This window comes from Artemia franciscana, chromosome 18, assembly GCF_032884065.1.
Source record: "Artemia franciscana chromosome 18, ASM3288406v1, whole genome shotgun sequence".
In the NCBI taxonomy this organism is placed as follows: domain Eukaryota; kingdom Metazoa; phylum Arthropoda; class Branchiopoda; order Anostraca; family Artemiidae; genus Artemia; species Artemia franciscana.
Genome location: NC_088880.1, coordinates 30,938,542 through 30,963,424, shown reverse-complemented (window position 1 = coordinate 30,963,424; position 24,883 = coordinate 30,938,542). Strand labels below are relative to the sequence as shown.

Sequence of the window (24,883 nt, the reverse complement as noted above, 5' to 3'; positions counted from 1 at the left end):
GTGGGTAGTACTGAAGGGCCCCACACAGGAAAGGCATACTCCACGACTGGCTGCAAGATATGCACGAAGGAGACATTTGACATCGCAACCAAAGCGACGCATTTTTGGGCAGTATTTGAAGGGAAGCATTACCTTTCCTAATTACACTGTCAACATGCGTGGCGAAAGAACAGTCTCTGGAGAACATAACACCGAGTATCTTCACTTCTGAAGATACGGGGGGGGGGGGTAAAGTCTCTTTTTAGGGGACAAAGCTGAAGAATTTTGACTTCGTAGCGTTAATGATAAGATTGGACTCATTACACTAGGAATTTAGTAGGTCAAAAATGTCACTAGCAAATTGGACTCTAGGAGTATTACCCTCAAGTAGATAAGTAAGTACGAGTGATAAGTTATCCACAAACTTATACCTGTCTTCGTGCTCACTCAATATGTAGTAGATAACAGCAAGTATAGCACAATAGGTAGTAAATTAAAATCTGACTCTTTGAATCGGTTAGGTGAAAAACTAAGGAACCACATAAATCTAAAAAGTCCAAAAAATCAGGTAAGGAATTTTTAATAGAAAAGATTTCCGGATATACATATACAGTTTTCGGTAGTAGAGAGTGCCAAATTAAAAGATTAAATTAATAATGTGTATGAAAAGCCCGATAAAAACTAAAATAAATGCTGCACACATAACTTACACTTACAAGCGTGAGTTTCCTATGAAGGTACAGTTGTATTCAACACATCCAGATTTTTTTTTTTTTTGGGGGGGGGTAGCTTAAAAAAACCTTAAAAAAACATAAAAAATTGTTTATATTCATTTTTCTTACGTTTTTACAAGTCGGACAAACATGCTTAGGGGGTTCAAACCCCCTAAGTCCCCCCTGGATACGGCCTTTGTTGTATTTATAGACCTATGCTAATCAATTAATCAAAATTCCAAAAGTAGATTAAAATAAAACCTTTGAAAATCAAAGTATTCTTATTATTAATATAATAATGAAAAAAAAGTTAGTTATAAATAATTCACCAAGATGCTTCGTTGTTTGAGAAATTAGCCTCAGATATTAAAACAAACTTAATATAATAAGTCAATCTTGAGTTCTTTGACAGACATAAGCCTTATTGCACTTCCGCGTACCAAATAACATAATCACGAGTATTATTGTAAAAAAAAATCGCTATAATAATATGCAATTCTATGACCATTATGTACAGATTTCTGTATCCTTTATATTTAAGAACACAGACACAATTCAATATCAAATATATATATATATATATATATATATATATATATATATATATATATATATATATATATATATATATATATATATATATATATATATATATATATATATATATATAAATGAATTAGATTTACATATGCTTTCTATAGATCTACGCCAGCTACTTGAATCTAGGGGTATGATTTCTGTAATAAAATGTCTAAATAATTTATCCAAGAGGAATTTAATCAAACTTTTCTGGATTGTTAAGAATAATACAGCTCTTGAATATAATTTTAAAGTAATATATGATACAATTTGCATTCTAACTAAAACGAAATTTATTTCAAAAAAGAAAAAGTTTTATAAGATTGGTAATAAGGATAACAGATTATATTTACCTATTAATTTTACTTGTAAGCAGATTGAAGATATTAATTTACCAGAAATTTTAAATCAGCGGCATGTGAAACAGGCCCTTCCTAGTAATTTGAATTATAATGATAGTCCAGTTTTAACTTATAAATTTCCAAAAACTATTGGGCAAATTATTTTTAATTATAATTTAATACTTAAAAGATTAGATAGTGATATAAATTGGAAACCGGTTTGTAATTGTAGGCAACTTGGCCCATTTGTAAATCCTACTTACAAACATGTTATAACAGGGGACTTGTCAATAATAAAACAAGATGATCTTCAAATTATAATGAATAAAGGGGCTAATTCCCGTCTTTCTCATCATCTGAAACCATCGAGTGTTCTTGATGGCTTGGAAAATGATTTTGATTTATTTATTGATAAGTGGTGTAAGAAAGAGAATAAAAGTAAAGAGAGTTTTCAAAGTTGGAAGAATTTAATTATTATTAGAATAAGAAATAAAATATATTCTAATTTAAAAAATAGTAACACTAAATCATTATTTTATAATGCGAAAATTAAACAAGCAATTGCTAATCTACAGAATAAATTTGTAATTGTGCCAGTGGATAAAGCTAATAATAATTTTGCCATAATTTGTCAGAAGCTGTATTGTGATATCTTAAAAAGGGAGTTATGTACAACTAATGTTTACGAAAAGGTAAATTTAGAGGATGAGAATTTAATTGACAAGACTGAAGAAATACTTTTTAAAAATTTTAATATTAAAATAAATGACAATGATAAAAAGTTCCCTTTCCTATATTGGACTGTAAAATTTCATAAGAATAATAAACCACGTTTATTAAACACAATAAACCACGGTTTATTGCTGGAGCAGCTAAGTGTCCAACCCGCATTGCTGCTACTGACCTCTCTTTAATTTTAAAGGATATTGTAAATAAACTTAAAACCTATTGTTCTGGTATTAAAAAGTTTTCGAATTTTAATCCATATTGGAGTGTTAATAATTCACTGCAGGTGATAGAGTCTTTAACAATGGTTTCAGCTAAAAGAATTGAGTCTTTCGATTTTGCGACAATGTATACTAATTTATCACTTAATGTAGTGTTAGATAATTTAAAAACTGTTATCAAGAAATCTTTCCTCTTATCTGGTAAAAGGTTCTTAAAAATAGACACTTATAATAAAAAAGCTATATGGACAAATTGCTTTAATACCACAGTTAACTTGAGATGTTGCAGCTTGGATATGATTTTTGAGTTATTAGAATTTGTTTTATACAATACTTACATAAGATTTGGTGGTGATTTGTACAAGCAAATCGTGGGAATTCCCATGGGGGGGAATGCCAGCCCATTTATAGCTGACTTGTTTTTAAGTCAACAAGAATATAATATATGATGGATAAGAATAATCCAAATAATTTAAAACATGTTTTGTCAAAAGATATTTAGATGATATTTTGGTCTTAAATTGTAAGGATTTCATTGATATTTCTAAAAATATATATCCATCAGAGCTTACTCTTGAACCTAGTCATGGCGCTGGTCATGAAGATCATTTCTTAGATTTAAATGTTAATATTTGTGATAATAATAAATTAAGTTTTAAAATGTATAATAAAACGGATGATTTTGATTTTGAAGTGATTAGTTTCCCATTCCCTGAAAGTAATATACACTCAAATATCACATATTCTGCGTTTTTCTCACAGTTACTTCGTTATGCAAGGAGTTGTAGTAATTATATTGATTTTAAAAATAGATGTAAAATCTTAAGCCAAAAATTGATATCAAGAGGTTTTTCTGCAAATAAATTAACTTGGCTATTTAAAAAATTTAGTTTTCATTATAACGAACTTTTAAATAAATATCAAAAGAATTATCTGGTGGCTATTTTTAAAAAAAAATCCGCTCTATTAGAAACACAATTCAAAATAAATGGCGCTGCATCATCATTTCTCGAACCTCCGAAATTAGTTGAAAATTTCTTTAAGTATTTCCAGATAATTCTTTTGATATTTATTTAGAAGTTCGTTATAATGAAAACTAAATTTTTTAAATTGTCAAGTTAATTTATTTGCAGAAAAACCTCTTGATATCAATTTTTGGCTTAAGATTTTACATCTATCTTTAAAATCAATATAATTACTACAAATCCTTGCATAACGAAGTAACTGTGAGAAAAACGCCGAACATGTGATATTTGAGTGTATATTACTTTCAGGGAATGGGAAACTAATCACTTCAAAATCAAAATCATCCGTTTTATTATACATTTTAAAACTTAATTTATTATTATCACAAATATTAATATTTAAATCTAAGAAATGATCTTCATGACCAGCGCCATGACTAGGTTCTAGAGTAAGCTGCGATGGATATATATTTTTAGAAATATCAATGAAATCCTTACAATTTATATATATATAAATTTATGTACATATATAGCTATATAGATTTTTATATAATTTATATAAACATAAAAATATTAATATTATAAAGAACTTATAAATAGATAAATTTTAATAAATACATATAAAAATCTAAAAATCAATATATAAATAACAAACATAAATAATAAATAAAATTCTTACTTTATCCCTGTCCATTGAATTGCAGTCTGGTCCAGTCATTCCGGGTGGACACACTTTCATACCACAAGTCGACGGAATTGCTCTATCTACTGTTCCAGTAATCCTATCGTACCCAATCCATTGAAGAAGAAGACCATTGAATATAGTTGGTGACTGACAGCTTCGAACCTGTTTTGTGATCTCACCAACTAGGTCAAGTGCTCGTCCCCAGACATTAACACGAGACAAGTGGCCAATAAATCCTTCAGCTCCACGGCCACTTGCAACCTCTATATTTGGAGAGCCCAGGGTCACATATCCGCTGCAAGAAAACATTTGTTATGAACAGAAAAGATTATTTGCATAGATATTGATTATTATTATTTGATTATTATCAAATAATTATTGATTATTATTATACATAATCAAATAATTCGATATAATTTCAATTTCAATTTCAAAAAAATATAATTTCAAATAATTATTATTATTGATTATTATTATACATAGATTATTTGATAGATATATATACGACAGGAAGGTTGATGAGTTGGGTTATTTTTAAGCATGGGAGGGGATTGGTTGCCACTTAGAAGATAAAAAAGTATATGGGTCAAGTCAGGCAGCAGAACGACCCCTACTTTTTGCTAAATGTATCGGGGAAAACCATTTACATATTGTAAAAAACAGTAAAAAATTGGTTGATTTAAGATGGCAAGGTTGTGGACCAGTTTTATTTCCGAAAATAATTGGATGACTGAGCATTATAAGAAAAAAGAATTTTGAAGAAGTTTAAAGGATGGGAAATTTCTGAAGCTAGAACTGATCTACACAGCTCTTTTTCTATAGGTTTATAACGATTCTGTTTATGTAATGGCGTTTTTTTTACTTTAGATGCCGTCACTTGTTAGTTTCATTTTGTCTCACCTCTTGTTGGCTTTTGCATAATTCTATATATATAATAAAATATATTGTTCAAAGTGACATCGTCATGTTGAATGCTAACTAATGAACTGAACTGAAACTAATAAAACTGAATCAACTGTTGAATATTGACGTTGTAAGATCGTTATATTGAATGAAAACTCCAAAAAAAAAAAAACACACTTTATGCATTCAAGCGTCACTTTTTAATACTAAGTCAGTATAATAGTAAATTCAGTTTAATTGTTGAAAATAGTTAAAAATTTAAAGGAAATACTAGAAAATAGTAGGATTCGATAAATAATACACCATTGGACTTCACCGCCCCTACCGCCTGGATTGATCTTCGGTTCATGTCACTTCATGACCCTAGTAAAATGAATTGATTTATATATTAATGTCGCCTTTAAGTGCAATGGAAGGCTGGAGGCCTTCCATTGCACAGAGGGGGGGGGGGGGGCTGGAGCCCCCCACCACTGTGATTTTGCCTACGCTTTCTGTTTACCTTCCTCAGATTTCTCAAGGTACCCATTTATAATAGCAAGTTTCTTAACACTTGCTATTCAAATCGTCAAAATTTTTCTATTGTTAGCTCCCCCAAACAAAAAAAAATCTTTGTACGTGTCTGATGAGGCCATACCCTTACACGATAGCCCTGCTTCAAAGGGAAAACGCCAAAAAACAAATAAAAAATGATACGATCAACAAAGATTTTAACAAAAGTTTTAACTTTTTTCTACCAAAAAAACTTTTTTTTTATTCTAAACATTATCAGTTTTTTTTTTCCAAATACTTATAGCTATTTACAAAGAAAGAAAGAGAGTTCCACTTCTTTCCTAAGAGAAAAGTACCTAGAATAAATAAAATGCAACTGAACCAAATCCGTTCGTAATTCTTTATTCCAATATTGTTGCTTTATATACCAAATTCTTTAGACTTTTTACCAAAAAAAAGAAGAAAGAGAGTTCCACCCTTTTCTTAAAAAAAAAAAAAACAAAAAAAAACAACCAAACGCAATGAATAAAATGCAACTGAGCCAAATCTGTTCACAATTTTTATTCCAAAATTGTCAGTTTTTTATGCCAAATTCTTTTGACTATTTACAAAAAAGGAAAAAAGAAAGTTCCACGCTTTTCTTAAGAGAGAGAAAAAAAATACCCAGAATAAATAGAATACAATTGAACCAAATTTACTCGTAATTTTTTATTCCAAAATTATTACTTTATTATACAAAACTCTCATGACTACCTACAAAAAACGAAGGAAAGAAAATTCCGTACTTCTCTCAAGATAAAAAATACCCAGAATGAATAAAATACAACTTAACCAAATTTGTTCGTAATTTTTTATTCCAAAATTGTTGATTTTTTACACCAAGTTCTTTTGACTATTGGCAAAAAAAGGAAGAAAAGAAGTTCCTCACTTTTCTTAAGAGCAAAAATACCCAGAATAAATTGAACACAACTGAACTAAATTTACTGGTAATTTATTATTCCAAAATTATTAGTTTTTATACAAAATTCTTATGACTGCCTACAAAAAAAGGTGGAAAGAAAGTTCTTGGAACAAAATAATTTTTTATTCCAAAATTAAAAGTATTATTTTATTCAAAAATTTTCAGTGTTTATGCCAAATTCTTTTGACATTTAAACAAAAGAAAGTTCCACCATTTCTTAAGAGAAATAATACTCGAAAGAGAAATAATAATAATAATAAATAGAAATAATAAAAGAGAAATAATAAAAGAGAAATAATAACGAAAGAGAAATAATAAAAATAATAAGAGAAATAATAATCGAAATGAATAAAACACCACTGAACTTACTAGTCAGGTAATTTCATATCCTGTCCATATTTCTCAATTTTACCATATTTTTACCATAATAAAACACCACTGAACTTACTAGTCAGGTAATTTCATATCCTGTCCATATTTCTCAATTTTACCATATTTTTACCATAATAAAACACCACTGAACTTACTAGTCAGGTAATTTCATATCCTGTCCATATTTCTCAATTTTACCAACTATAACAGCATCGGTAACTACCGTCACGGTGCCAGCCTTGCCGTCCCAGATTATTGCAACATGATGCCATGCGCCATCGGTAACAGAGAGCCCAAGACGGAATGGAACAAACATGGGTTGCAATTCTGGCAGCAGCGCAACTGAAACTCCAGAACTATGAACTTGTAGAAGGATCTCCTTGTCAATTGGGATACTTGACGATCTGTGAGTAGAATACCCTTTTTAGTCAATGTGAAAAATGCTACTATCTTCACAAAAATTGGAAGGATCAGTCAGAACAACTGATGACACATAGAGCCGTATTGTCATAAAGTGACCAATAATGCCACACAGTACCAAAGTTTAAGCGAGAAGACTACTTAAAAAATACTCAAAATAGATCAGCTACGTAGTAAATATAAAAAAAGGAAACTGAAAGAGATTGGAGATTTTAGAGCAAAAAAGGGGGGAATCTGGGGCTCTTTCTCTATGCCATAGATAGGAGAATCAGTCTGAATAAGACAAGGGTTCTGCTAAAAAATCTTACTGTTTTAACATATAATATGTATAGAACCACACAAGGTCATACAGAGAATTTTTTTAATGGTAAGGGTAGTATTTTGAAGATGAAGGTACTATTTGAAAAAAAGGCAAACTATATCGAAAATACAGGAAAACTGCTAGCAATTTAAAGTTTGAGGCCATATTATGGCCACAGTTATGAGGCCATAAAGGCTACAGTTTCAATCGTAAATTTAGAGAAATATTTCTCTCTCTTGTATTGTTTTATTTGTAGTTATTTATACTTAAAGCTCTCAAAATGAAGAAAAACATTTCAAAAGAAATTTGTAAAAGAGCGTTAGTTTCAAGAAAAAAAAATGGAAAGTTTTCTGTGTTCTAGTGATTCTTCGACAATACACTCGGTACACTCTACCGAGTCACAACTTTACATCTTTTTTCGTCTATAGCTTTCATTTAGAATTTCACTTATTCAGCCCCCCCCCCCCCCCCGCAAAAAAAAACTGTTGTCAATTCTGTGAAAACATATGAAGCACAGTTGGGACGCTTGCTCACCTAAAATAAGATAATTTTACTCATTAATAAAATGCATGTTTGAATTGAATATATGAGACTTTGGAACTAAGCTCCCAAAAGTATACAAATCTTTTTATTTCTCCATAAAATGTTTAAATGGTTATACATTATGCACTTCAAGCCACAAGTTTATTGGTTACAAAACTCTTTGAACACAGTCAAAGAGTAAGTAAAAATTTTATTAAAAAAAAAAGTATAATAGAAGCATGATTTTTTTTTTTTAATTTGGTTTATCTATGCATGAAACTTGCTTAGAAAGGCGGAGCAAAACTACCCAAAATATTTCGTTGAACATTTTATGGTTATTTTATTGGTCCAACTTGACGTAAATCGGGCCAAAACTCATGCACTAAGTGTGCTACCATCTAAAATACCTGCTGCTAAACTAGTCTTGCGTATAAAAGTCACTTATTTAATTTACGACTCATTTTGAGCAATGATTGGTTATTTCTATTTGTTACTAAAGTAAAATTATTTGTATATTTATGTCTGTTAGTAAATTTCGTATAAACTTATGTCTGGGCTTATAGTTTTTGCTCTCTATTAAATATTCAATTTTTCGATAAGCCAAGAACTGAAACACGCACGGAAAGGAGAAGATATTTATATCAAAGGATTCATTAAATTCCTGTATAAAAACTGCATATTAATTTGGAACATTATTTTGTATATTTTCGATTTTAACTAAATTGCTTAAAAACTTACAACCCTACTTTACCCCCCTCCAAAAAATTTATTAGAAACCCTTCCAATAGTTCCCCTCTTCCTTGCTATTTATATTAATTCCTTGGTTTACCCCTTCTTTTATCAACCTGTTTAATTCCTTTATGTATTCAATTTGCTTTAACTGTTTTTAATCTTTTTGACACGTTAGCCTATGCACCAGTCCTTAGTTTCTTTTCTGACCAGTCTTACCTTTTTTTTCTCTTATTTTTACAGTTAAAACAGTACTTCGCTTACTTTTTTTCTGCGTTTGTTATTAAGCTTGATAATACGCGTGTTCAGACCATCTGAGCTTGTTACAAATTTTTTTGGGGGAAATACATCTTACCGACCAGAGCTAACTCTCGGGTAGTAACTATCGTCATGTCACAAAAGTTAGGAACAACACTAAGTATATAGTAAAATCATTAAAAAAAAAAAAAAACAATAAAAATACCAAAGAGAAAAATATTGTTTTTGCAAAGATGAAAAATAAAATAACACTAGACATGGCCTCACTAGGATAGGAGAGGAAGGAGGGGGGTGTATTGAATCTTAAAACAGTTAGAAATTAGAAGTTTTTCAGAAGTTAAAAAATGACAAAAACCATGCAAAAAAAAACATTTTTTAAATATTTATACAAAATAGCTCTAGCTAGATCGTCGACAACAAGCGTAAAATATGCGGGGGAATGAACTCTCCCGTAGTTGACTGTACTCCCGTATATGTACTCATCCTTTAGTATTAGAATAAGAGATATGAGAGAGGGTAGGGGGGGGACTTGGTGGTGGTGGTATTGAATCTTAAAACCATTAGGTATTTCCCAAATTTTTTCGAAAGTTAATAAAAATGATAAAAACCATACAAAAAGTGTTTTTTCTAAATAGTTAGAAAAAAATAGTATTAGCCAGACCCCTTCCCTTTCATTTTTCCCCAATATTATATAAATTTATAATGCACATATAATGTTATTATGTTTTTTCATTTTTTTATGTTAATCATGCAAAACAAAAAATTCTAAAAACTTAAAAAATAGCTAAAGATATAGACAATAATAGCCTAAACAAATGGCAATAATAAATATGACAAACAAACATAATATAATAAATAACATAAAAAGTTAAAATATTAAACATAAAATGTACTTACTCCACTGAATATAGAGTAAAAATGTGTCCAGAATCGTCTTTATGGCTAAATCGAACCCAAAAAGCCACAGTTAAACTGGTTGTCCCCAGTGTAAACGGAACCATGAGTGAGGCGCTAGATCCTCCAGCAATGTCCCGGAAGCTCAAATCATAATCAACAGAAACAGCTACAAAAAAAAGGAAATTTATAGAAATCAATATCCATAGAAAGAACTATAAAATTATATAATATAAACAATTTTAAATATTAGACCATGCGAATATCGTTGCGATTTTTTAAAATAGCTTTTTTTTGTATCTTCAGAAGAAAAAAATAGAAAAAAACTCTGAAATATATATCTAAAAAAAAGAATACACTTTAGAATAAAATGAAAAACTGCTGAGAAAAACTTCAAAAAAGAAAATCAAAATCTCGTCTGTTAGAAAATTTTGATGTTTACGTTAATTACAATCGGAGTAAACACAAAATAAGAGAAGTACTGGGCGAGCATTTGACATCAGGTACAATACGAAAAGGTAAACTTATGGGACAATGAGCATTGGCCATACTTCATGCAAGTTTCACGGTACATCAAATTAAGGTACCTGCACACCTGCAAGCAGGAAGACCCAATAAATTCTGGTAAAATCATTCCTGGTCAATGAAAAAAATCCCAATGGGTCTAGCCTTTGTGGTCCAATGGTTATAGATGCCAAAAGTATAAGATTAATTAAAATTAATTAACTTTAATTAATTAATTAAAAATGTACTGAGCCGTGTACAAAGCAGGTATTCTGATTGTCTATTGACCTTTGAAATCATTTATGGAATTTTGTAAACTGAATCTTTGTGTCCATACAAAAGAGAAAGGGAAATTTGTTTCCCATTGCCCCATTCTGTCCTATGCAAAAGAGAATGGAACAAAGACCGAAGGAACATTTTTGGCCCTTTAAAATAAGTTCAAGGTCTATGCTATGTGAAATATACTATCTTTGTGACAAGTTTACAACTGTAGCTTCCGCCTAAAGGACGGGGTCAAGTATCACTGGATTAAATAGTTCTAGAAATATTCATTCACAGAACCAGAATTATGATCTGCTTAGAATTTTCTTTTAGAAAATGATCTAAGAATAAACTTGCTGAAATTTTTTTTCCATTTTCTCATATTTCTAAAATCTTTTCAATCTTTTTATGGTAATTTAATTCATTATATAAAACTTTTTTTTTTAATTTTCAGTTATTGTTTTTGTTATTTACCAAGGACAATAGAGAACCTGGATTCGTTCCTCGCCTAGTTTCAAGTAAGTCTGCTTTTTCAGTTATTAATAGAGGGGCTAAGCTGTGGAATAAGTTTGTCCCAAGTACCAAGGAATAACCCATTAGTCAATTTAAATGTTAACTGCGTGTGGGGTTGCTTGGTAAGTACACCTTCGAAACAGACTGTAATTGATGGAATTAAAATTGACAATAATTGTTTATTGTTTTTTTTTTGCTGCGGGATTATGGTATTATATTGTTTTATTGTGTATGAATTATTTATATAAGTGTTTTTCGGTACACGGTTTCACCCTTCTGCTTATTATAGATGAACCTGTTTTTTTTTTTTTTGTTCTTTGTTTTTATTATTTTTTCTTCCATTTTGTTTGTAGCACACCCTCGCAAGCGACGCTTTTGGTGTGCTACGTATTGATTTTGTCTCTGTTTTTTTTTCCTTTTTTATAATAAATTGCTATTACTACTACTACAATGCAATTTACTTTGCATTAAAACAAATTTCAATATTTCTTATAAATAAATAATTAAATTAAACTTACCTTTTCTACAATCATCTCCAGTCAGGTTGAAGGGACACTGACAATAAAAACCGTCTACAAGGTCAATACATGCTGATGCAGAAGGTGGACATGCCCCTGGGACACAGTTGACAATATCTTGATCACAATTACGACCTGTAAATCCGGGTGGACAAATGCACTGATAAGAAGGCCCGTTGTCTATGCAGGTCGCACCATTCTGACAAACACCTTCTTCGCAAGCGTCTAATTCGAACTCACAGCCAACTCCAACGTGATCATCGTCGCACGAACAATTGACATCAACTCCAAAGTCTTGACAAATTCCCCCGTTGAGACAAGGCGTGCCAATGCAGCGCTCTGGTGCAATCTCACACTGCTTACCATCTGTTCCTGAAGGGCACCTAAAATAAAAATAATTGGTTAGAAAGGGCTAGCCTGCAATGCAGCGCTCTGGCGCAATCTCACGCTGCTTACCATCTGTTCCTGAAGGGAATCTAAAATAAAAATAATTGGTTAAAAAGGGCTAGCCTGCAATGCAGCGCTCTGGCGCAATCTCACACTGCTTACCATCTGTTCCTGAAGGGCATCTAAAATAAAAATAAGTTGATTAAAAAGGGCTAGCCTGCAAGTGACATATCACTTACCGTACCTTCAATAGTGGATCCAAGGTTGTCTAGAGTTGAGGGCAAGGTTAAAAAGAGGACCACTGAAGATTTAGAACTGTAGGAATAAGGTAATCCAAAGAGTAAAGAACACTTATAGGAGTTGGTTCTTTAGTTATTTAAGATGAGAATATAGTGGTTAAAAACTACCAGTCCCACTGGCCGTGTAGCGTCTTGTAACTTCACTAAAATGGCAGAAATTTTAAAATTAGATATTAATCTGCGGTGCAATTGAGTTAAATCTGAAATTTCACTGTAAGTGATAATTAACCATCATTGTTTGTTTTCAGGAATTGCCTAAACTCAAAATCTAGTCGAAAAAAAGAAGACTTGGGTTAGCTTGAGAAAATCTTAGTTGAGGAAATTCTTGAATTAAAATCAAGTCGACATCAAGCCATGGCTATTGGAGAAACAGCCGTGACAGTCTGAGTGAGAGTCTGAGTAAGAGGCGAAGCTGACACCTTTTTCATGATTTTATAAAAATGATGTCATTTTTCCTTATTGATAGATTGCCTATTATCCATCCATCCCAGAAATGAATGAATGGATATTTGGCAGCGTGGATGGCATAAGTGAATGGCAGCACGACCATGGACACGATTACGCTTGATTCAACCTTTCTTGCATTTAAAGTACCTGGAAAGAGAAGTGTGCAACGGTTTTGGGTCAAACAAAGTCACCAAACGCTGAATAGTGCTGGCAACCTTTGCTTTCTGGCACTGTTGCCAGTTCCCATCTTATAAATTTTACGTACTCTTTGGGGCGACCCGGAAGTAGCGTCAATTTTTAGGACCTTCTACAATGAGTCCAAGGTTGTCGAATAATTTGATGTAAGCCAGATAGAGGTTGAGTGCAAGACTTTTTAAAATAGAAGCTTCTGTTAAAAATATAAATATAATTGTTTTTATTCAATAAATAATCAAAATATTTTCTTTTAGGCTTTTCATGGCTTCTTTTTTCACTGAAGAAACAATTCAAATGTTTCTGTCAACAAAACATTTGAAGAAACTTCACTTATGTATTACCTAAAAATACACACAGTAAATATACAAGTAAAATACAACCCAAAAATTTCAGGAAAAGGGTAGAAACACTTGTTTGTTTCCATGACCTAGGCTAACTGCTATGGTATATCATGTTTATATGCTTTGGTACTAAATCACTACAAAAAAAGGCAGGAGACCCCTAAAAAAAATGGGTCCCAGGGTGCAATCTCAGTCTCTTTTGCACTGGATACATTTATTTATATCTATATCATATATATCCACTCAATGTTCATTCAGAAATGCACTGGATACATATTATTTATATCCACATTATTTATATTCATTCAATGTTCATTCAGAAATGCGTCAGCTTTGTACAGTCTGGTATGAGATAAAATATATTGTGTTAGTGATGACCCGAAAATTAACTGTTTAAGACATAATGCATTACCCTTCAGCATATACTAAATAAACTTAATTTTATCATTTACTATTAATGCTTCACAAATAGCTTGGCAGATGACTGAACATAGACACTGTATATACTTACTAAATTTTAGTGAAAATCTGAGACTATAAATAAAACAAAAAATTAAAGTTTTTAATTTAAATCAAAAGCAATGATACAGACTTTTATTTGGCGAAATTAGTTAAATGATCGGCACAGATTAGAATCTGGTTTAAAACATTGCAAAAATTATAGGTCTAGAAATATGAAGGAGTCAACCTATTTAGTTGGTCAAATCTGATGGATATTTGCTTGTTTTAACCCTCAATTCAAAACAAATAATGGTTCAACTGAAAACTCATAGACAAATAATTAGCCATTAGTTAAAGAGCCCACACTCCTTACGTAACAGTGAAAAAGAAGTAACAGGATGACACAAGGAAAGAGATAATAAAAGGAGGAATGCACCAAGTAAAAAGGGAGCGAGAGAGGGAGGGAGATTGGAAAGAGGAATAGAGTAAAATGTCACACTTACACGCAGAAATAATCATTAAAAAGATTCAGACAGTCCGCACTGTTGATACAAGGCTGTGAGACACATGCTTCAATAGAAAACTCGCATCTTTTTCCGGTCCATCCATCCGGACATATACACTTGAAATCATTCACAAGCTCCATACAAATACCTCCATTACGGCAAGGGTCGGGATCACATTCATCAATATTGATTTCACAAAGCTGTCCCGTGAAACCTGGACGACAAGCACACTTGAACTTGTTTACCTAAAAGATAAAAAAAATAAAATGCAAAAATGAAAGGGATCATGAGTAAGCAGTTTTCTTAACTCAGAATTTTGAAAATAATAAGAATTCCTTAAACATTTGAATTCTAATTATAATTAACAATCTTAGTAGTAGTAGTAGTAGTAGTAGAACAATTTTATTAGAAAAAAACATTTCTCAATCAATAGCACAACATAAGCGAAGCTTGCTTAACTGCCAGAACTCTCACACAAACACCAAAAACAAGAAGAACAAAAGAAATTCCTCAAGACAGTGGAAAACAAATTAGAATAAATATTTCAGAATATTTGGAAAGGTAGTGTGGTCTTCGTCGCTATTTATGTCTCGCTTATGGGGAGCAGTTGACCGGTGATATCTTTTACTTTATTAGTTTAGGCAAAAAACAAGCTAATATTATTAACCAGCAAAAATTCTTGGAATCTTGCAAATTTATCAGTCCTGGTTGAACTTCACTCAGGTAAGGATGCTCGACTGTTTTGAAACTTTTTCATTTTAGTTTTATTGATTTAATCCTGGTCTAAGTTTTTTCTTCTTATATATTTTTGTATTGCTGAGGACGGCCCTCGGCCATTGAGAAATTCCCTATTGTTCTTCTTGTTTTTGGTGTTTGGGATGGAAAGGCAGTGTGGTCTTCGTCGCTATTTAGAACTCTCACACTTTCGTGTCACTGACTCTGGTTTGATTAATCAAAAAAATGTTTTCCAAAATAAAAGTTTTTGAAAGAAAAAGCAAAAGGCTATATTAATTCAAACATAAAACGAGCATAAATTACAATAAATAACTGCAAACTAAACAAACAGAAATTAGTGTAAATAAGGATATCGAACATAAAGCCAAAAAACCCTGTTACAGATTTTTAAACCAATGATGCCATAGAAACCATGGAACATTTACAGGTAATCGCACACAGAACATCAAACAAGCCCGATGCCATTCCTGGTGGTATATTTATTGACACTTTGATTATTTGAGCAAAACAACCATATGAAAATGTTGATCAGATGTCTTGGGGGTTACGTAGGGGGTGGTGGTGGTAAAAAGGGTACCAAAAAGATGCTGCTTGCCTTCCACTCACCTTAAACGCTTAAAAAGCCACTAGAAATGTAAAGTTCCAATCGAATTGCTCCCTTGGAAGTTTCTAATATCACCGCTTCCATATGAAATGGACAACACTAGAGCTTACCCTCTGATTATTGGGATGCAGCGTAATCAGATAGCTAGAGAGGTACAGAGCAGAGGTCACAAAGCTGAATGCTTTGAGACATTCTTTAAAGGCGTATACTCTGAGGAAAAGATTTTAAGCGAATCAGTATATTTTTGATCGTCAGCGAATGTTGCAAGAAAGTCTTAAAAAAAATTATTTTTATAAATTTACTTATTTTATATTACTTATTTTACTTATTATTTATATTACTTATTTTATAATTTACTTATTTTATATTAGAAGAAAAATTTTGTTTTATCGTTATTGTTTTATCTTAAAGATTGAATAAATCTCGGCACTAATAATTACAAATAAAAAGGGATGCCCGCAATAACAATTTATGTACTAATCTAGTTAGGCATGCTATTTAAGTACGTATTTATTTAAGTTAATTTTAACCAAAACCGAGAAAATATTCTTGTACTGAATTTCTAGTAAATGAGCAGGTAGAATAACGTCTGTAATAATTGCTTGACATCTTTCAACATAGACACGCCTTTCTAACAAGTATAGGGTAAGTAAAAAATATAAAGAGATACCTGCAGGCGCGTATTCAAGAAGAGCAATCAAAGGATTGAAGCCCCCCCCCCCCCGAGATATCCCACATTGAAAAATATACTACAGAAAGCTACAGAAAGTTGCTACAACAGAAATACAGAAAGCTGCGCATTCTGACAATTTTAGTTGCGTTATTTTGAAAAGTAAATGTTGAAAACAACATCCAATTTTCTACTTTAAAACCCATATTTGAGTAACTGTTGTGAGTTTAAAACTAATATTAAGATTTTAATATGAAAAGAAAATGCAGAAAGCTTTAGAAATAGCCAAAAACCCCACAAAAATGACATGAGGTTTGCGTTGATCTCAGTTTCGAGGGGTATAAGCTGTTTTTGAAAGTTCCTGTAAATTTGTTTTTGAAATAATATTTTACTACTAAGACAAAGGAGAATAACAATAGTCACACCCGAGTCAACTGCAAATGTCATTTTCTCTTTCTCACTAATAGTTGTTTCTTCTTTTGGGGCCCCATTGAGGGTTCAAAAATGTAATTTCCCCCAGAAGCGAATATTGAATTATAAAAAAGCATAAAAAAGCCATCACGTGATTTATTCACTTTCATGCTAGCTAAATTATGTTGTCAACTACGAATTTACGCCTCTTTACCCCATTCTCCTGAACTTCTCACTTAAGATTAATTTTTCCTTAATAAAAATCTCCCCCCCCTTTTTTTTAGCACTGATAAAATGTCAAAAATTCAATGGGAGATTCAAAGGATGCTCCTTAAAAAATGAGGTGATCCTAAGAATTTTTAAATTGGCTTTGAAAAAGAGTAAAAATCACACTTTACCTGATCAATACATCTCTCCGTTCCAATAGGATCACAAGGATTACTTATACATTCATCGACGTCAGTCTCACACTGTAATCCCAGAAATCCAGGTCTGCATTGGCAGACGAACCCTTCCAGCGTGTTTATACAAGTTGAGCCATTTCTGCATGGACTGGATGCACAGTAATCAACAGCATGCTGACAGCGCTCGCCTGTGAAACCGGTTTCGCAGACACATTGGAATCCGTTGACTATGTCGATACACTGAGCGTCGTTTTCGCAGGGATTCGATTCGCATTCACTTATCTGAACATCGCAAGACGGACCTAAAACCGTACACAGTGCATATGTATTTTGAAAATATTTACGTAAGTGATGCAACTCAAAAAGAAGTTATTTTAGGGAATGAGGAAAAACTATTTCGGGTGATTAAAATATTCTTAATAAGAAAGCATGAATTTTTCTTTAATTATTTTGAAGCAATTTCACATTTTGAACCATATTTTTGGATTATTCATGCCCCCAAACAGATAACAAAATCAAAGCCACCAACCAGCTTAAGTCATTCAAATCTGACCCTTAAATGTGAGAAAAAAAAGGGGGGAGGGGTCAAGTCGTAGCCACCCTGAAATGCGAAAAATTTACAGCTTGGCTTACATGTTTACGAATTTCTGTTTTGAGGATCTTTAATGCGTTTATTCCCTCCCACCTACCAAAAAAGAAAATAAGTTCCTGCATAAGTGGATGGTGTGAGCCTTATTTTTACCAGCAGCATAAAGAACTGGCATTTAGATGAGAAAGCAAAACAAGGTAAGCACTTGGGCCCGTACCCCTTGAAATGGTGATGCTGTTATGATTTTCCTACTTTATTTGAATTTATTTTAAATATGTACCTCTCATCATCATATATGATTATTTATGATTATTTTTTATATTTATAACTTAAATAATCATAAGACAATCGTGCCTGCCGTGCAGGAAATCTGAAGATCGTAACGATTTCTTCAGAACAGGTTATATTTGAGTATAATTCACTTATTATTATTATTTGCGTTATGAACTTCAGACCCCCCCCCCCAAAAAAAAAAATAAAAATGCAGACCCATATGTTTGATTGACGACACAATTTAAAAAACAAAAAAATTTAAAGCAGTTTTCAAACAGTTCGTGGTAGCAAACTGTAAGTAAGGAGCGACTCGGCTCAATAGTAACCGAAACTCTAAAAAACGGAACTTGAATACCGGCAGATAAATCAAAAGAATCAAATTTTTATGCTGATTCCAAATATATACGTTTCTTCAAGTTTAATTTTACCAATCAAGAGTTAAAATCCTGAGAAAATTTGCCTTATTACCGAAAAAGGGGAAAACATCCCCTAAAAGCTAGAGAATGAAAATCACACGGTCAGATTCAGCTTATCAGAAAGCCCTACAGTAGAGGTTTCCATTTTCTATCTGCGAAAATGTGGATTTTTTTTGCAAGAAGAAAGAACCAGCGGTCCTAGAATATCACGAGAGGGCTCATTCGAACAAAAATTAAAAGTTCTAGTGCTCTTTTAAGTGACCAAAACATTGGAGGGCAACAAGACCCCCTCCAACGCTCATTTGTTTTCCCAAAGTCACCTGATAAAAATTTTCAGATAGTCATTTTGTTCAGCATGGTCGCAAAATCTATTATTTTGTCTATGAGGATGACTTAATCCCCCACAGTCCCCAGGGGAAGGACTGCAAGTTATGAACTTTGCCAATTGTTTACATATAGTATTGGTTATTGGGAAGTATACAGACGTTTTCAGGGGGGACTTTTCCTGGTGAGGGTGGTCAGGGATCGGGGGTTACGTGGGAGGATCTTCCCATGGAGAAATTTTTCATGAATGAAGGAAATTTTTCATGAAGGGGGCGCTGGATTTCCTAGCATCGTTTAAAAGACGATCAGAAAATAAATAAAAAAAAACAAGTTTTTTCAACTGAAAGTAAGGGGCAACATTAAAACTTAAAACGAACGGAAATTATTTCATATATGAGGGGGTTCGCCCCCTCGTCAATACCTTGCTCTTTATGCCTAAGTTTATTTTAGCACTTTCAAAAGAGCTATTTATTCTAATTAAACGGCTTTTGTGATCCAGGGGTCATTCTTTGAGAATTAGAACAAAATTTGAACTTTATCGTAAGTAGAAAGGTATTGACATGCGGGCAAGCCCCTTCATATACGTAATAATTTCTGTTCGTTTTAAATTTTAATATTGCTCCTTACTTTCAATGAAAAAAAACTTGTTTTTTTATTTAATTCCTAATAAGAAATCAACTCTCAAATCATTAAACCTTTCTGTTTGTATTAAGGCCTCTTCTATGACGACTATTAATGGACTATTAAGGCTATTAGCTAGGAACAAACTCACATCCTGGGCTTTTTAAGCTCAAATTTAATCTAGAACTGTATTACACATAAGCCAGCACGCTATTATTTTACTTTATTGTAAATATTTCGGCTAGTTAGTATAGTTGTAAGGACATCTTTTGTAAATCAAAAGTGAGGCTCAGTACGAAGGACAGAGGAGTGGAGGAGTTACGAAGTAAGGAGTCGCAGGAATTCAAAAATCACAAAAAAAGATAAATTCTGTTCAGTAACATTATATCTGAAAAATCCTAGACTCTCGATGACTGAGAACCTTTACTTGAACTGAGAGACTTCTCCCATCCACATACCTAACTCACATACAGTATCTGAAAAATAGTATGTTATAGAAACTCAATTCATAAGCACCAAATTACCATTAAGGGGGATGGGGTATAGAAAAAGGTAAAAAACAGACATTATTGTTATCACTTTTCACACTATTAGTTTAGCTCTTATTTTGCTTGACACCCTAACTAAAGCCATAGTTGCACGCAGAAGGTGTGAACGAGAAGAAACACTACCTTCTCCTCTTTAAAATTGAAGATAGCTGGTGGAATTATGCTGATATTTAAAAAATCCGAGCATTTGCACCCAAAATTACATTTTTAAGGGTTAAAAGTTACATTTACTTCTGAACTCTGAAGTCCATCAATTCCTGATTTACGCTGAGACTTCTGCACCTAGCCTAGTCAAGACAAGAGAGCAAATTTATCCCATTTCGTTAAAACCATAATTCTGGGAATAAACTTGTCATTGAACATACTTTTTTTTCTCTTTCTATCCGTCTAGGTGGACTACCTGGGTGGACTTGTACCTACCTCGGTACAAGCCTTTGCTAGTTGGTAACAAACAACTCAATCTTATCCAATCAGCACTGACCATCAGCAATTGACCAATCAGCATTTTTTCTGAGAAGAAAATTGTCCTTCGACCGATTTTATTCTACCAGCTTGGAATTTTCTTTAAATTTCACTTTCACCCGAAAAGCAAATTAAGCTGATTCAATTTGATTATTCGAACTATCGAGCTATCTAAACGTAAGTTTTTGCTAGAACGTAGCGAAAAGTGAATGACATATCCAGTTTACTAGTTGTTATTTTGAAGTTTACTTACGAAATTGTTATGTAAGATATTGCTTATCACATAAAACAAATTATTACAAGTCATACCATGTAAACTCGCGTTCTTATAGATAGAACAGAAATTTATTTTAAAAATTTCTATCACAGCATGGTTACCAAATTTGAATTTTATGTAAAAAACACTAGTATTAGTATTTGTAATATATATATATATATATATATATCATAATGAAAGAATCTAACCTTCACGTCAGACATAATTCATTGTACAAAGTACATAAAAAAAAAAGAAAACACTTAGTTAAAAAAGTCAAAAATAAAAAGCAAATAGATAGCAATAAAATTAATAACTTGAGTCGAATGTACTCCCTTCTTTCTAGCCTTGATAGTATAAAGGTCTTGCCGTCTTACAATAAACTCCTTCTGTGTTATTAACCCCTTTATAACTTTAATAAGAACATTGACTGAATTAAAATAACTTTATTAAATTTTACTGAAAATCGTGTAAACGAAATGTTAATATAAGATACCAAAAATAAAATTTTCGCTTTGCAATTTTTTTCCTATTCTATTAGCCTTTATATGATGAACCTGAGAGCGTAATTATCAAACCACTTTTTGTTATCATGTTACTCTCGAAAAAAAAATATTTACAATAATATAATTTTATTATTTAATATTATAGATATTTTATTAATAAATTATAAAAAATTTAGAATCTAGCTGAAGATTTCAAGCTGTAGGACAATTTTGATGTCAGGTCACGTACTATAAGACTGCTTTTAAACTATAGGTATGAAATTCATCCAAGAACCTCTCAGAAAATCCTAAGAAAGGCTGAACTAGGCCGTGAGACAGGCCAATTTATCACCGCAATTCTACTATGAGTAAACCACTTTATAGAAAGCTAATGCACCTATTTTTACTTTATTTTATTGTGTCACAATGTATAGTATATTGAGACTTCCCCATTCAACCTGGGTCACAAATGCATACATATCTCATAAAACCATCAATAGAAAGGCCGAATTAGGCCGTAAGATAGGCCATTTATCACCTTAATTTCACTATCAGTAAACTACTGCACATTAAGCTACTGTATCCATTTGTATCATATTTGAATGTGTCACAATGTAAAGTATATTTAGACTTACCCATCCACCCTGGGTCACAAATGCACACGTGTCTCGTAAAATCATCAATGCACATTCCATGCAGACATGGATTGGGTTTACAGAGGTCTACTTTTATGTGGCAGCGCTTTCCTGTGAAACCTTTTGGACATGTGCAGGCAAAGTCATTGATTAAGTCTGTACAGTTTCCACCCATTGCACAAGGACTGTCTTCACAATCATCAATGTTTTCTTCACATAATTGACCTTCCCAGCCTGGTTGACATTCGCACATAAATCTTCCCTAAAAAGTTTAAGGGAAAAAGTTTAAGTCTTAAGCAACTGATGTCTGGACACAATAGGAATATTGTGTTTAACAAAGTGTTTAATAAGATGTTTGACAAATAGTCAATCAAATTCTGGATGCAAAACAAAAAAACACTTACTGAAAGTATACTTGCTACAAACGAAAGTATAAAAAAGTAACAAAAATTTAAGGAAAGCATAAGAAATTAAACCCTTTGAAAGTGCACCTGCTGCAAAAAAGTATAAAAAAGTATACGTGCAGCAGAGGGAAGCATAAAAAAAGTAACCAAAACATTAGAAAAGTATATCTGTTGCATAGGAAAGTCTAAAGAAAACATAAGAAAAAAATATATAAGGAAAACATAAGAAATTCAACCTGCTGTAAGTGCACCTGCTGCAAAAGAAAATATGAAAAGAGTAACAAAAATAAAAGCAAAGCATATGAAAGTCTGCCTGCTGCAAAGGAAGCTATAAGAAATTATACATGCTGCGCAGGAAAGTATAAAGAAAGCAACCACAATATTAAGAAAGTATGCCTGCTGCGCAGGAAAGTATAAAGAAAATAAGAAAGCAACGAAATATACGGAAAGTCTAAGAAATTAAACCCGCCGACAGGGCACCTGCTTCAAAAGAAAGCAAAAGGAACGAAAATGTGTTCAAAATGTGTGAAAGTATGCCTGCTATAAATGAAAGCATAAAGAAAATACGAAAGCAACGAAATATATGGAAAGTGTAAGAAATTAAACCCGCTGACAGGGCACCTGCTTCAAAAGAAAGCAAAAGGAACGAAAATGTGTTCAAAATGTGTGAAAGTATGCCTGCTATAAATGAAAGCATAAAGAAAATAAGAAAGCAACGAAATATATGGAAAGTGTAAGAAATTAAACCCGCTGACAGGGCACCTGCTTCAAAAGAAAGCAAAAGGAACGAAAATGTGTTCAAAATGTGTGAAAGTGTGCCTGCTATAAAGGAAAGCATAAAGAAAATAAGAAAGCAACGAAATATATAGAAAGTGTAAGAAATTAAACCCGCTGACAGGGCACCTGCTTCAAAAGAAAGCAAAAGGAACGAAAATGTGTTCAAAATGTGTGAAAGTATGCCTGCTGTAAAGGAAAGCATAAAGCAAGTAACCAAAATATAAGGAAAGCGTAAAAAATTAACCCTGCTTTGTTGTTATTGGTGCAATTGAATGGAGCTTCTGGAATTTTTTTCTTTAAGCTCCAAAAGGAAAGTATCCTGCTGAATGTATCCCTGCATCAAAGGAAAGTATAAATAAAGCATAAGAAAATAATAAAATATAAGTAAAGTATAAGAAAGGTTACCTGCTGCAAAGGCACACAGGAAGCTTCATTTGCACATGGATTACCATTCTCAGTGCAAGGGTTGACGGTCACGCTGCAATTCTCCCCAGTGAAGCCAGATCTGCACAAACAGCTATAGTTCTCATATCCAGGCTCATTTTTACACATGGACTGTGGGGAGCATGTATTATTTATACAACTGGACTCTTCTTCCTGACATTGAAGACCTGAATATCCTAGTGGACAATTACATATGTACCCTTGGGGTTCATCAATACAGGTGGCACCATTGTAGCAAGGATTCGATGCGCATTCGTCAATGTCGGTCTCGCAGAGCTTGCCTGCAAAGCCGGCTGGGCAGAGACATCTAGCTTCATGTCCTAGAAGAAAACATTTATTGTAACCTAGAAAATAATCATGTCTTACAAAATCTAGCATTATTAAAACGGCCTCTTATCTACAACCTGGATATGCATTACTAACTTACAATACTGAGAGAAAGGTTGAGATGGTTAGGACACGTTCTGCTCATTAAGGATGACAATTGTCAAAGATCGTCCTTTTCGGCTAAAAATCTAGGACCGAAATAAAGCAGTTCTTCCCCAAATAATGTGGAAGAAGGTCGTAAGCTAGGATTTAAGAAAGATCGGAAATTCTTGGGAGTGTGTATAGAGGAGGGCCTCGAATAAATGGGGATGGAGGATGAGCGTGAGCAGCTGTGTTGGCCTAAAGCCACTTGATGCCCCAGTGAGTTACTAGTAGAGACATTAGTAGTCATAGTAGCAGTATAACACTAATTTTTGCACTCATTTTATTTTATTTTTTGCCCATTGTACCAGTTTTCATTTCTGACTATTGCTTTTTATTATGACCCACTTCTTATCAATAAATATGTTCACCTTTTGATATACAAATCTTTTCAACTAGTTCGATACTTCTTAGAATTATATTTTTAAAGTGGAAGTTTTCTTATGATGGAGTATTTTTGAAGGGGGGGGGGGGTAGATAAAGTAAAACGTGTGAAAGGGAAAGTGTTATTGCAGGCTTATTGCCAAGAAAAGACATGCCAGAACAGATAATGTTCGAAATATGTCATCCGCGATCTCAACCTTTCTCTCATTATGGCCCTAGAAGGCGGGATTGAACTACACTTTTCACACAGCCTACCGTTTGAAATACGGTCAGTCAGCCGGGTACCCAAAACAATCCGTAGGGAATTTCTCTGGAAAACATCTAGCAAACCATCATCCGCTTTTCGGAGTGCTCATGCTTCAGAGCCATACTTGAACACTGTCATCAATGAAGCTTCCAATATTCTAATCTTGGTTTGCAGACTTATCTTCATATTCTTTCAAACTTTTTCAGCGGTGAAAAAAACACCCTGAACCTTTTCTACTTTTAACATTCTCACTGCT

At 32.7% G+C, this 24,883-nt stretch overlaps 1 protein-coding gene across 1 annotated transcript in view; it reads right to left on the bottom strand.

Annotated features, from left to right (window-relative positions):
• LOC136038864 (uncharacterized) overlaps positions 1 to 24,883 on the bottom strand; it is a 204,878-nt gene that overhangs the window by 31,833 nt on the left and 148,162 nt on the right. The window contains exons 28-35 of the mRNA XM_065722318.1: positions 23,490 to 23,848; positions 21,904 to 22,165; positions 17,289 to 17,596; positions 14,468 to 14,715; positions 11,855 to 12,237; positions 10,062 to 10,227; positions 7,090 to 7,338; positions 4,204 to 4,504 (exon numbers count right to left, since the gene is read on the bottom strand). Coding sequence (XP_065578390.1) covers positions 4,204 to 4,504; positions 7,090 to 7,338; positions 10,062 to 10,227; positions 11,855 to 12,237; positions 14,468 to 14,715; positions 17,289 to 17,596; positions 21,904 to 22,165; positions 23,490 to 23,848 — 2,276 coding nt within the window. The remainder of the gene's footprint in view (positions 1 to 4,203; positions 4,505 to 7,089; positions 7,339 to 10,061; positions 10,228 to 11,854; positions 12,238 to 14,467; positions 14,716 to 17,288; positions 17,597 to 21,903; positions 22,166 to 23,489; positions 23,849 to 24,883) is intronic.